Below are 14324 nucleotides of genomic sequence, written 5' to 3'. Positions count from 1 at the left end.
CAAGAGTATGTTTGTGGGAGTTATAATAATGGTGCAGTTGATTGTACTGGAAGACATGGAGAGGAGGGCATTTGGACTCCCCCCAATATGTCAGGGAGAGATTTGAGGCCCATATCCGTCAGGAGGGAACGAAACTATGTCCCCGAGCCCTTGGAAAGGCAAGAAAAGTGTGCGATGTTAGAGCGGGAGGGAAAGCTGGATTACCGAATAGGGGTGTCAGTGGGCCATTTGTAAAGTATAGGGCTAGTCTCTTCATGTATGAGACATGTGATTGGAAAATAGAGTGCAGGATCGGGGGGGACAGTATCCGATCCGCGACGGACGGAGGGCAATATCGTGGACCACAGTAAAGATGTGGGTTCGATATTACTTATCTGGCTTTCAAGGGTCACCCACTGTTTATCTCTCTGGCCGTGAAAGCAGTCAAGCACACGTGTGAGAGTCGCAGAGAGATAGTAAGCGAGGCAATCGGGTAAAGCCAGTCCACCCTCCGCCGATGTAGGACATGTCTCGCCAATCTGGGACGCCGGCGAGACCAGACGAAGCCTGACTGCAGGGCTGAGATCTCTCTAATGAAGGACCGTGGAATGTGGGTGGAGATGCTAGAAAAAAGATATAGAAGGCGTGGCAAAGCGTTCATTTTAAAGATGTTGATCCTTCCCAGCCAGGAGAAGTCCTTGCGCTCCCATCTAGTCAGGTCGGATCTCAGCGAGTGGAGGAAAGGGGGGAAGTTAACTCGATACGAGTGTGACAGTTCAGACGGGACCTGGATTCCCAAATATTTCAGGGAGGTTGGTTGCCATCTAAAAGGGTATAGCTTTTTAAGCAATTGTAAAGTCTGTGGTGGGAGAGTAACTTTCAAGGCCTCACCTTTCGATGGATTTAATTTATAATTGCTATAGTTGGAAAAGCGACGGAGAGTTGTCAATAGGGAGGTGATGGGCGAGGAAAGATAGAGGAGGATATCGTCAGCAAACGCCGAACACTTGTAATGTCGAGGAGGCAGGGAGAAACCCTTGATATCGGGGTTTTGGCGGATGTCAACCAACAGGTGTTCCATACAGAGCACATATAGGAGGGGCGATAAGGGACAGCCCTGCCTTGTCCCATTACGAACGTCAAACGTGGCCGTTAGGCATCCGTTTATGCGGATCTGAGCCTGGGGATTAGAGTATAATGCCATAATTCTTTGCCTCATTACAGAGCCCAGGCCTATTTGATCGAGTGTGGCCGCTAAGAAGTCCCAGTCCACCTGGTCAAAGGCTTTTTTCGCATCAAGAGATAACAAGAATAGCGGAATTTGCTGCTTACGGGCATAGTACACTGTAGTGAAGGCCCGCAAGGTGTTGTCTCTTGCTTCCCTTCCGCGGACGAAGCCAACTTGATCCGGGTGGATGAGGGCGGGCATGTGGGATGCTAATCTGTTTGCTAAGAGTTTTGCAAATAATTTAGGGTCAGTGTTAATAAGTGAGAGAGGGCGGTAGCTGGGGCAAAGGAGAGGGTCTTTCCCCTCTTTAGGGATAACTGTTACAAAAGCCCTCAGGAAAGAACTGGGAAGACGTGTATCACTGGAGACATCATTGAAAGCTGCTAGAAGCGTAGGTGTCAGCACCTCTTTTAGAACCTTGTAGAATTTGGCTTTGTAGCCATCAGGGCCGGGACTCTTACCCGCTGGCAGTGAGGAGATGGCAAAAGCAAGTTCCTCGGGCGCAAATGGTTTCTCTAGAGCTTCAATGGTGTCCTTCATGTATTGCTGCAAAGATGCTAAGGGAGAGGGGTGGGGTCCTGTGGAGGAGGCCGGAGGCTTGGGCAAATTATAAAGATCGGTGTAGTAGTTTCTAAACGCCTCTAGTATGTCAGGTGTAAGGTGGGAAACCAAGCCAGAAGAAGTCCGGATGGCAGGAACAAAAAGGGAAGACCTCTTGTCTCTCAGAGCACTCGCCAGGAGCCTCCCCGATTTGTTGCCCCATTCGTAAAAGTGTTTACCTGTGACTTGCTTGTAATGTCTATGTTTCGCATTTAGAAGTTCTAACAGGTCATGGCGCACCCGAATAAGATCACGGAAGGTCTCCTCTAGTTGTGTGTGTTTGTGTTGCGTTTCAAGAGTGCGAAGCCTCTGAAAGAGTAGGTGTACTCTAGCAGAGGCTTCCCTCTTCAGTCACGCCCCATGCTTAATGAGAATGCCTCTTAGGACACACTTCAGAGCCTCCCACTTCACCAACGGAGGAGATGGGTCGGAAGAGTGATCTTGAACAAAGTGAGTGATTGACATCTGAAGTTCCTGCAGGCATAAGGTATCAAGCAGAAGAGATTCGTTTAATTTCCATGAAGCCTGGGGTTTGACCAAGGAGGGGAGCGTAAATTTACCCATAACCGGGGCGAGGTCAGAAAAAGTGATGACACCAATTTCTATGGACTGAAAGGAAGGTAGAAGATAGTGCGAGCAGAGGATATAATCTATACGACTAGAAGATTGGCAGGGGTTGAAGTAGAAGGTGTAATCCCTTCCCAGGGGATGAAGGGCTCTCCAAACATCAGTCAGTTGAGTACATGAAGTTTGCTTCTCAGGGCACGCAGTTTACTATGGGACATGGACGAACGACCCGAAGAAGTGTCCTCATTCGGAAATAAGAGAAGGTTGAAGTCACCGCAAAGCAATACGGGACCCGTAGCAAAAGCAGAGAGGGCGTCAAGGGTTTTAATAAGGAATGAAACTTGGTTGTGCATAGGGGCATATACAGAAGCTATTGTGTTTTTTTTGGCCAGCGATGTCACAATTAGCAAAAATGTATCGAGCCACGGGGTCTATGGAAGTGGATAGAACGGTGAGTGGGAGTGATCTGTGGATCGCCAGGGATACTCCCTTTGTCCTAGCCTCTGGGTTAACACTATGGATCCATGAGGTATAATATCTATTATTAAGGATTGGGAGGTGGCCAGCTTTGAAATGTGTTTCCTGTAAGGCCAGGATCTGCACTCTCAATTTATGTTGGGAATACAGAATCTGTGCCCTCTTCTCGGGAGTGTTAAAGCCCTTGACGTTTAGGGTCGCTATGTGAATGTCAGCTGCCATGTGTCGTGCAAGGGATGACCCTTAACTTACCACATCGTTGAATCTCAAGCATGTCGCCCAGCCGACAAGGTACACAGTTCAGATGAGAGCAGTATCTGAGAGAAGAGCAGAGGAGAAAACAATAGGTGAGAAGGCAATAAACATAAACATAAAAAAATAGCAATCGCACAGGCACGAGTGCATAGGGACTATAAGGACAGGCCATAAGGGCCACAGACACTGCCGGAGCCAGTCCAGCGTCTGAACTAGGTGGGGTAACGTAGAAGGCGTACAAGAGGAGGGTCACCAGTAACAGGGGTGACATTTGTTGTACTAACTAGCGGTAAACATAGGCAGGGCCAATGGATAAGTATCTATGAAGGCAGAACTCCTAATAGGAGAAATGCTCTTATTGCTCGGGCTAAACAATAACTGGCGGCCAAAAAGCCCCATGGGAACGCATGGAGAAGGGGGCAGATCCAATATGGGAAAAAAACATTTTAGTAACACTAGGTGGGCAATGGTGGGCGAGTAAGGCAACTAAATGGCAATAAAAACAGAACTATATCAAGAAACCGTGAATGCCTCTCACGTTTATGGAAGATATAGGGGGTACACAAGAAACCACAATCTTAGAACGAGTCTCGGTTCACAATAAGGCACTGAGGAGCAGGAGCCATCAGTAAGTTCTCAAACAGAAGTGGATCAGGAAAGTCGGCAAACAGGTCAAGACCACTCTAGGCTGATCAGGTCTTGCGTTTAGATCCCTGAGGAGGGGAATCTGATGGTTTGCCTTTCAGTTGGCAGTTCAACGGAGCATCTCTGGGGCGGAGTCGCTGAGGAGCAGGTGGGAGAATCTAATACATGCTTTCCCAGTCTGGCAGCGGGATTGGTGGTAATTTGAAAGTGGCGAGGAAGACAGGCAGGTCTTCAGGTCTGCGTAAGGTGGAGAACGTTGTTCCATGTTTAGCAGTGAGCGAGAACGGTAATCCCCACTTGTATATCATTTGGGCATTCTGGAGTATTTGAAGCAAAGGCTTAAGTGTGGATCTCAGTCTCGGGGTGCGGAGAGACAGGTCTGGGTATAGTTCTATGCGAGCACCATTATATGCGAGGTTCTTGACGTCTCGAGCTTTGCGCATAATATAGTCTTTCTGGGTGAAATGGTGTAATCTGCAGGTGACGTCTCTCGGCTTCTTAGGACAAACTACGGCATTTAGCTTGGCGTGTTTTCATAGGCGTTTTGAATAATTTCTTCTTGGCTGGGGGCTCGCCCCCCAGTAGTCCGGTGTGTCACTGTCAGCAGATGAGTCCTGGGAGCTCTTATCAGACAAGGAGGCATCTGACTCCATTGCATCAGCCCAATCTGTAACGTCTCTGGCAGGGGGCCCAGGGACCCGGTGAGGAACAGGTTCTGTCAGCAGTGGATTAGAGGAGATCGGGGCAGAAGACTGCAAGGAGGTCCTGTGGGATTTGTGTTTTCTAGTCACAGTCTGCCAGGAGTCTGGCTGTGGTGAAGCAACAGTTTGTGGCAATTGGGAAGCTGGGGACAGAGCGCCATGAGCATTTTTCAGGTCAATAGTGTGTTCAGCAGTACCCAATGTAGCATGTCTGGAACAAGTAGTTGCAGGGTTGTGTGCAGCATGAGGAGAAGCAAAGGGTGCAGAATCACCGTGTCCCTGTGGCAGCTGCTGGAGCAATTCAGGACTGGAGGCAGGTACAGTGGCATAGGATTTCATTGCCACAAGGTTCATTTGTGGTATTACAGTCTGGGGTTGTGGGGTACAAGAGGCCTGCGGCGGACTTTGTTGCCCCAGAGGGTGATATCTGGGGCCTTGGCTCGGGGCAGCCTGCATGTCCCGGCGGCTCTGCGGCACTTACTTGCGCTACTGTACGCTGCTGCTGTCCTTCCGTCCGGGCCATCGTGGAGGGGGCAGAGTGTGAGGCAGCGGTAGGAGCCGGAGTCTGGTGGTCTGATTCCCCCGTGTGTTCCGTCACCGCAGCCATTGTGGAGGAAGCGGGACTGCTGGTACAGGCGGACACGTGATCTCATTGTTCGGGCGTCTGTGCTGAGGGCCGCACTGACGGAGGGGAGCTTGCGATTGCTGTGCGCGGCTTCAGAAAGCGCTAAATGTCGCCAGATGGATGCACCACAGGTAGGGGTTTCTTCTTATGTCTTTTTTGACGGGATCTGCCACCCATTACCTAAATAAGAGCCCGTAGTAGCTCAGGCCCAGCAGGAGCTCTCTCCTATGCACGTCCTCCCTCCAGCGCGCCAAGCCACGCCCCCCCTAATGATTATTTTTAACCCCTTATGAACCCAGCCCAAATATACCTTAAGGACCCGGCCATTTTTTGCACATCTGACCACTGTCGCTTTAAGCATTAATAACTCTGGGATGCTTTTAACTTTCATTCTGATTCCGAGATTGTTTTTTTTTTCGTGACATATTCTACTTTGTTAGTGTTAAATTTTGTCGATACTTGTATCATTTCTTCGTGAAAAATTTCAAAATTTGATGAAAAAAATTTGAAAATTTAGCTTTTTTTTTTTTTTAAACTTTGAAGCTCTCTGCTTATAAGGAAAATGGATATTCCAAATTATTCATTGATACACAATATGTCTACTTTATGTTTGCATCGTAAAGTTGACATGTTTTTAGTTTTGGAAGACATCAGAGGGCTTCAAAGTATAGCAGCAATTTTCCAATTTTTCACAAAAATTTTTAAATCGGAATTTTTCAGGGACCAGTTCAGTTTTGAAGTGGCTTTGAAGGGCCTTCATATTAGAAATACCCCATAAATGACCTCATTATAAAAACCGCATCCCTCAAAGTATTCAAGATGACATTCAAAAGGTTTGTTAACCCTTTAGGTGTTTCACAGGAATAGCAGCAAATTGAAGGAGAAAATTCAAAATCTTCATTTTTTACACTGGCATTTTCTTGTAGACCCAGTTATTGCAATTTTTACAAGGGTAAAAGCAGAGACATCTTCCTAAAATGTTTAACCCAATTTCTCTCGAGTAAGGAAATGCCTCATATGTGTATGTCAAGTGTTTGGCGGGCACAGTAGAGGGCTCAGAATGGAAGGAGCGACAGTGGGATTTTGGAGAGTGAGTTTTTCTGAAATGGTTTTTGGGGGGCATGTCACATTTCGGAAGCCCCTATGGTGCCAGAACAGCCAAAAAAACACACATGGCATACTATTTTGGAAACTACACCCCTCAAGGCACGTAACAAGGGGTCCAGTGAGCCTTCACACCCCACAGGTGTTTGACGACTTTTTGTTTAAAGTTGGATGTGCAAACTATTTTTCTTTTTTCTTTTTCTTTTTTTTCCACTAAAATGCTAGTTTTCCCTCAAATTATTATTATTTTTTTTTATTTTACAAGGGATAATAGGACAAAATGCCCCCCAAAATTTGTAACCCCATCTCTTCTGAGTATGGAAATACCCCATGTGTGGATGTCAAGTGCTCTGCTGGAGCACTACAATGCTCAGAAGAGAAGGAGTCACATCTGGCTTTTAAAAACCAAATTTTGCTGAATGGTTTTTGGAGGGCATGTCGCATTTTGGAAGCCCCTATGCTGCCAGAACAGCAAAAAAAAAATACCGTATTTATCGGGGTATACCACGCACCAGCCTATAACACGCACCCTCATTTTACCAAGGATATTTGGGATAGTTTTTTTACCCAAATATCCATGGTAAAATGAGGGTGCGTGTGTGCGCGTGTATACCCCGATACACCCCCAGGAAAGGCAGGGGAGAGAGGCCGTCGCTGCCCGCTTCTCTCCCCCTGCCTTTCCTGGGGTCTAGAGCCCTGCTGCTGCCGCTTCTCTCCCCCTGGTTATCGCCCATTGCCGGCGCCGATAGCCAGGGGGAGAGAAGCGGCGCCGACAGCCAGGGGGAGAGAAGGGGCAGCGGCACCCATTGCCGGCGCCGCTGCCCTGTTGCCTCCCCCCATCCCCGGTGGCATAATTACCTGATGCCGGGGTCGGGTCCGCGCTGCTGCAGGCCTCCGGTGTGCGTCCACTTCGTCGTTGCTATGCGCGGCGCATGACATCATGCGCCGCGCCGTGCAGCGCATAGCAACGACGCAGGGGACGCACGCCGGAGGCCTGCAGCAGCGCGGACCCGACCCCAGCATCAGGTAATTATGCCACCGGGGATCGGGGGAGGCAACGGGGCAGCGGCGCCGGCAATGGGTGCCGCTGCCCCTTCTCTCCCCCTGGCTGTCGGCGCCGCTTCTCTCCCCCTGGCTATCGGCGCCGACAATGGGGCGCCGGCACCGATAGTCAGGGGGACAGAACGGGCAGCGGCGCCGATAACCAGGGGGAGAGAAGGGCCGGCAGCAGGGCTCTAGACCCCAGGAAAGGCAGGGGGAGAGAAGCGGGCAGCGACGGGCTCTCTCCCCCTGCCTTTCCTGGGGGTGTATCGGCGTATAAAACGCACATAGACTTTAGGCTAAAAATTTTAGCCTAAGAAGTGCGTGTTATACGCCGATAAATACGGTACATGGCATACTATTTTAGAAACTACACCCCTCCAAGGAACGCAACAAGGAGTACAGTGAGCCTTAACACCTCACAAGTGTTTGACGACTTTTTGTTAAAGTCGGATGTGTAAATGAGAAGAGAGATTTTTCACAAAAATGCTGGTTTTTCCCCAAATTTTACATTTTTACAAGGGGTAATAGGAGAAAATGACCCCAAAAATTTGTAACCCCATTTCAACTTTTTCACGGACCACTGTTCCAAAAATCTGTCAGACACCTGTGGGGCGTAAATACTCACTGTAGCCCTTATTACAATAGGTGTGGGGTGTAGTTTCCAAAATGGGGGCACTATGGGGGCTTTGTAAACACACATGGCCTTCAATTCTGAACAAATTTTCTCTTCAAAAGCCCAATGGTGCTCCTTCTCTTCTGAGCATTGTAATGCACCCTCAGAGCACTTTGCATCCACATATGGGGTATGTTCTTACTCAGAAGAAATGGGGTTACAAATTTTGGGGGGCTTTTTTCCTATTTTCCCTTGTGAAAATGAAAAATTTAGGGTAACACCAACATTTTAGTGATTTATTTATTTATTTTTTTCATTTTTTCCATCCAACTTTGAAGAATTTTCATTAAACGCCTGTGGGGTGTTAAGGCTCCCTATACCCCTTGTTACGTTCCGTGAAGGGTGTAGTTTCCAAAATGGTCACATGTGGGTATTTTTTTATTTTTTATTTTTGTGTATGTCAGAACCACTCAGGAGAAATTGCGTTACAAATTTTGGGGGTCTTTTTTATTTTTTTATTTTTTCCTTTTAACACTTGTAAAAATAAAAAGTATGGGGCAACACCAGCATGTTAGTGTAAAAAAAAAAAAAATAAATAAAAAGGTTTCCTTTTCATAAGGGGTAAATGGAGAAATTGCACTACAAATTTTTTTGGGGGGGCCTTTTCTCCTGAGTACGGAAATACCCCATATGTGGCCCTAAACGGTTTCCTTGAAATACGACAGGGCTCTGAAGTGAGAGTGCGCCATGCGCATTTGAGGTCTAAATTAGGGATTGCATAGGGGTGGACATTAGGGTATTCTACGCCAGTGATTCCCAAACAGGGGGCCTCCAGCTGTTGCTAAACTCCTTGCATGCCTGGACAGTCAGTGGCTGTCCGGAAATGCGGGGAGTTGTTGTTTTGCGACAGCTGGAGGCTCCGTTTTGGAAACACTTCCGTACAATAAGTTTATTTTTTTTAATTTTTATTGGGGGGGAAACAGTGTAAGGGGGTGTATATGTAGTGTTTTACCCTTTTATTATGTGTTTTAGTGTAGTGTTTTTAGGGTACGTTCGCACTGGCAGGTTACGGTGAGTTTCCTGCTAGGAATTTGCGCTGCGGCGAAAAATTTGCCGCAGCTCATACTTGAAGCAGGAAACTTACTGTAAACCTGCCTGTGTGAATGTACCCTGTACGTTCACATCGGATGGCAAACCTCCAGCTGTTTCAAAACTACAACTCCCAGCATGTACTGACCGTGCATGCTGGGAGTTGTACTTTTGCAACAGCTGGAGGCACACTGTTTGTAAGACCTTCAGTTAGGTTCTGTTACCTAACTCAGTATTTTCCAACCAGTGTGCCTATAGCTGTTGCAAAACTACAACTCCCAGCATGTACTGATGCTGGGAGATGTAGTTATGCAACACCTGGAGGTACGCAACTACAACTCCCAGCATGCCGAGACAGCTGTTTGGGCATACTGGGATTTGCACATACTGGGGTTTGGGCATACTGTTTTGCAACAGCTGGAGGTCTATAGTTTAGAGACCACTGAATAGTGATCTCCAAACTGTGGGGGCATGCTAGGAGTTGTAGTTTTGCAAGATCTAGAGGGCCACAGTATAGAGATCACTGTATAGTGGTCTCTAAACTGTAGACCTCCAGCTGTTGCAAAACTACAAATCCCAGCATGCCTAAACAGCTGTCTGGGCATGCTGGGAGTTACATAGTTACATAGTTAGTATGGTCGAAAAAAGACATACGTCCATCAAGTCCAACCAGGGAATTGAAGGGAAGGGTGTAAGGGGATAAGGGAAAGGGATGTAGTTTTATAATTCTGCATAAGCATTAATGTTGTTTTGTTCCAGGAATGTATCTAACCCTGTTTTAAAGCTATTAATTGTTCCTGCTGTGACCAGTTCCTGAGCTAGACCGTTCCATAAATTCACAGTCCTCACGGTAAAGAAGGCGTGTCGCCCCTTTAGACTAAACCTTTTCTTCTCCAGACGGAGGGAGGGCCCCCTAGTCCTTTGGGGGGGTTTAACCTGGAACAGTTTTTCTCCATATTTTTTGTATGGGCCATTTATATACTTATATACGTTTATCATATCCCCCCTTAAACGTCTCTTCTCAAGACTAAGGGGGGTATAATTTGTACAAGGGGGTATAATTTGCAGAATATAAGGCAGGTAGCGTGGAAGTGAGGCGAAGCCTCAGATAGGACAAGCCAGAGGAAGAGTCCCTAAACCCAAAATTCAGGGAGATTAAATGTTTGGTAGCGGTAGGCACGTTACAATAAAGGGCTTCCGACTTTTAGGTGTTAAAACGTTGTCCCGGTCCCTGTCGGTTTCCCCGTCCTGCCCCCGCCTATTGTGGGTGGGCAGAACGGAGAAAACGAACGTTAACTCCCCTGATCTGCTATTGGTCATCGCTCTAGACGACCAATAGCAGGGATAGGAGGGGTGGCACCCCTGCAACCTCACTCCTATTCCTTCAGGGGGATCGTGGGTGTCTTGGACAATCCCGATCCCCCTTATTTTCCTGGTCACCATAGACCCATATGGCCCGGAATTGCGCAAATTGCAAGTGTGAATTCACTTGCGATTTGCGCCGATCGCCGACATGGGGGGGAGAGGGGGTCAACGGGGCGGGGGGATGAGGTGTTTGTCTGATGACCCCCCCCCCCCCCCCCCCGGGCATCGATATCAGCAGTCGGTCCGGTCCGCGACAGAGAATGGAATTCGCACGGGTGTACCTGTACCTGACCCAGGTACACAGGGTGTATCCATACGTCCTGGGTCCTGTACAGGTTTAATAACCTTATATTTTTATAGTTCGGACATGTACGCATGCAGCGATCCCACATATGTTTGTTTTTTAATATGATTTTATATTTTTTATATGGATTTTGGGAAAAGGGGGGTGATTTGAACTTTTAATAAGGAAGGGGTTAATGTGTTTTTTTTTTTTTTTTTTACCACTTTATTAGTCCTTTTAGTTAGGGATTGACCGATTATCGGTATGGCCGATATTATCGGCCGATAATCACGATTTTGGGCATTATCGGTATCGGCAATTACCGTATATACTCGAGTATAAGCCGACCCGAGTATAAGCCGAGACCCCTAATTTCAACCCAAAATCCCAGGAAAAGTTATTGACTCGAGTATAAGCCTAGGGTGGGAAATACCTCATCCCCCCCCTGTCATCATCCAGACCCGTCATTAACATCCTCATCATCATCCCCTTGTCATCATCCCACACATCCCCCCCTTCATCATCCTCTTATCATCCCACACATCCCCCCTTCATCATCCCCTTATCATCCCACACATCCCCCCTTCATCATCCCCTTGTCATCATCCCACACATCCCCCCTTCATCATCCCCTTATCATCCCGCACATCCCCCCTTCATCATCCCCTTATCATCCCGCACATCCCCCCTTCATCATCCCCTTATCATCCCACACATCCCCCCTTCATCATCCCCTTATCATCCCACACATCCCCCCTTCATCATCCCCTTATCATCCCACACATCCCCCCTTCATCATCCCCTTATCATCCCACACCCCCCCCCCCCTTCATCATCCCCACACCCCCCCCCCCTTCATCATCCTCTTCTCATCATTCGCCCTCAGTGGTCTTCAACCTGCGGACCTCCAGAGGTTTCAAAACTACAACTCCCAGCAAGCCCGGGCAGCCATCGGCTGTCCGGGCTTGCTGGGAGTTGTAGTTTTGAAACCTCCGGAGGTCCGCAGGTTGAAGACCACTGCGGCCTTCAACATCATCCAGCCCCCCTCTCACCCCCTTTAGTTCTGAGTACTCACCTCCGCTCGGCGCTGGTCCGGTCCTGCAGGGCTGTCCGGAGAGGAGGTGGTCCGGTGGGGAGGTGGTCCGGGCTGCTATCTTCACCGGGGGCGCCTCTTCTCCGCGCTTCCGGCCCGGAATAGAGCCGTTGCCTTGACAATGACGCAGAATTACGTTGGCAATGAACGCACCTCTGCGTCGTTGTCACGGCAACGTGACTATTCTGAGGCCGGGCCCGAAGCGCTTAGAAGAGGCCTCCCCGGTGAAGATAGCAGCCCGGAACCAGTATCCCACCGGACCACCTCCTCACCGGACAGCCCTGCAGGACCGGACCAGCGCCGAGCGGAGGTGAGTACTCAGAACTAAAGGGGGTGAGAGGGGGCTGGATGATGTTGAAGGCCGCAGTGGTCTTCAACCTGCGGACCTCCGGAGGTTTCAAAACTACAACTCCCAGCAAGCCCGGACAGCCGATGGCTGCCCGGGCTTGCTGGGAGTTGTAGTTTTGAAACCTCTGGAGGTCCGCAGGTTGAAGACCACTGCGGGTGGGGGAGTTCACTCGAGTATAAGCCGAGGGGGGTGTTTTCAGCACGAAAAATCGTGCTGAAAAACTCGGCCTATACTCGAGTATATACGGTACCTTGCCGATAATGCCCCGCCCCCCGCACCGCCCCCACCGTAGTGCTGGGCAATATACCGGTATGGATTTTTGCCCATACCGCTATACCGGTCGGGCCCCTCCCCCACCCTCCGAGTCAATAAAAAATGTTTTACTTACCCGTAATGGGGGTGGTCCGGGCCATCCATCCTTCCTTCCTGTAGTGTCCGGCGGCATTCCGGGTGGAGGGTGAACCGGTCCGGGATAAATAGCCGATAACTTATACCGGAATATCGGTATAAGTTATTGGCTATCGGCCCTAACCTCCACCGATTATCGGGCCTAAAAAAACGATATCGGTCGATCCCTACTTTTAATGGTTTTAGGAGGAATCCTTAGATCCCTCATACCGATCAATGTGGGTCATAGAACCACATTGATCTGTGTGATTTGCACTCCATTGATAGAGCCTGGTCCTGCCAGTTATAGCAGGCCCTCAGCTACAAGAATCAGCGGAGGGCCGGTCGGTATGACGCAGGCTCGAGTCAGGAGCCTGCGTCATACAACAGTTAACGGCATATGGACAAGTATACATGTCCATGGTCATTAACCAGTTAAAAACATCTTAAGACAAGTTAATGAGTAAAAATGAACAAACTTAAGCAACTTTCAAACAAGGTAGTAATCTACAAAGTGCGCAAAGCAGGGTTTACGTGGCCCAGAAGCACTATGGCGATGAATAAGCACATGAAAAGAAAACATGATGGCTTAAATGGGCACTGTCATCAACTTTTTTATTTTAAATTTTTTTTGGATATCTTGTGGTACATATGCACTACAGAATATCTCTAATATATTTTCATTATTTATTTTATTAAAATGTTTTAATGTTTGAAAACCGGCCACTAGGGGTCTCCCTCCTAGTGGCCGGCTGCAGACTGGCGTGGGGTTTCAACACAGGGATTGCGGGGAGAACGGGGCTTGGGTTTTCAATGCAGGGGCTGCGGGGAGAGCGGAGCTTGGGGTTTCAACACGGGGGTTGGGGGAGAGTGGGACTCGGGGTTCTAACACCGGGGGGGGGGGGGGTGCAGAGGGAACGGGGTAGCGCCGCGCCTTGCCCATGGCCCTAACTTATTATTTTCAACACTTGGTGCCTCCAGCTGTTTCACCACTACAACTCCCAGCATGCCCTGACTGCCAATAGATGTCAGGACAAGTTCGGAGTTGTAGTGGTGAAACAGCTGGAGGCACCCTGTGTAGAACTAAGGGCGGAAGTAGGCCCCAGCAGGCATCAGTGATGTCGCGCCTGCTGGGGAAGTCTGCCTGGTAGTGAGCACACTACCAGGCAGACAAAGACCTTTTTTTTAATATGGTATAAAAAAAAAAATTAAAGCAGGGAGGGGGTTAGGGATAGATGGGCAATAGGCAGGGACAGAAAAAAAAAATTAAAAAAAAAATATATATATATATACATATATAAATATTTATTTTAACAAAGGAAGGGATAGCCGAGTAGGTTAGTAAGGATTAAAGGGGTACTCCTGCCCTAATGCAATCTTACATCTTATCCTTTGGATAGGGGAAAAGATGTGTGGTCCTGCCACTGGGGACCCCGCAGCGCTGGAGGCTCCGAGTGGGTAGCGTGATGACCACGGGGTGGGAGTATTGTGACTTTGCAGGGGGCCTAAGCGGTTGGACCCATCAACACCCCCTCCCCCCACCACTGAAAAAAAAATATGTGCCTGTGACTTTTTATCAGACTGATCAATAGCCAGATCCCTACTCAAAATAGTATCTCCTGATCTTCTCAGATCTTCCACCCCCCTCTCAAAATACAAAACCCTCTAACCCCCCCTTACTTACAATCTCTTTATTGCAGACACTTGACTGCAGGCCCTTGGATATTGTTATATTGGCGATCAATGTTATTCCAGCTCCATTTCTACAGGCTGCTGAGGCTGTCTGCATAGTTGAAGTAAGTGCTGATTAGACAGAAAGGAGGAAGGTATGCTCCACCAGTCCTCTCAGCTTATCTGTACCTCGCAGGTGTCCCAATCGGCTCCACTGAGCTACCAGCACTAGTTTCAGGCATTTTAGAC

The 14324-nt window shown here is 48.5% G+C and overlaps 1 protein-coding gene across 2 annotated transcripts in view; it reads left to right on the top strand.

The window, feature by feature from the left end:
* LOC130282601 (oocyte zinc finger protein XlCOF6.1-like) overlaps window positions 1-14324 on the top strand; it is a 253071-nt gene that overhangs the window by 36919 nt on the left and 201828 nt on the right. The window contains exon 5 of one of the 2 annotated variants that reach the window (XM_056531004.1): window positions 14105-14200. The exons of the other annotated variant lie outside the window; for it this stretch is intronic. Coding sequence (XP_056386979.1) covers window positions 14105-14200 — 96 coding nt within the window. The remainder of the gene's footprint in view (window positions 1-14104; window positions 14201-14324) is intronic. 2 annotated transcript variants of the gene reach the window in all.

This window comes from Hyla sarda, chromosome 7 (assembly GCF_029499605.1).
Source record: "Hyla sarda isolate aHylSar1 chromosome 7, aHylSar1.hap1, whole genome shotgun sequence".
In the NCBI taxonomy this organism is placed as follows: Eukaryota; Metazoa; Chordata; class Amphibia; order Anura; family Hylidae; genus Hyla; species Hyla sarda.
The sequence above is the reverse complement of the archived record's forward strand: the minus strand, read 5'-3'. Positions and strand labels throughout refer to the sequence as shown.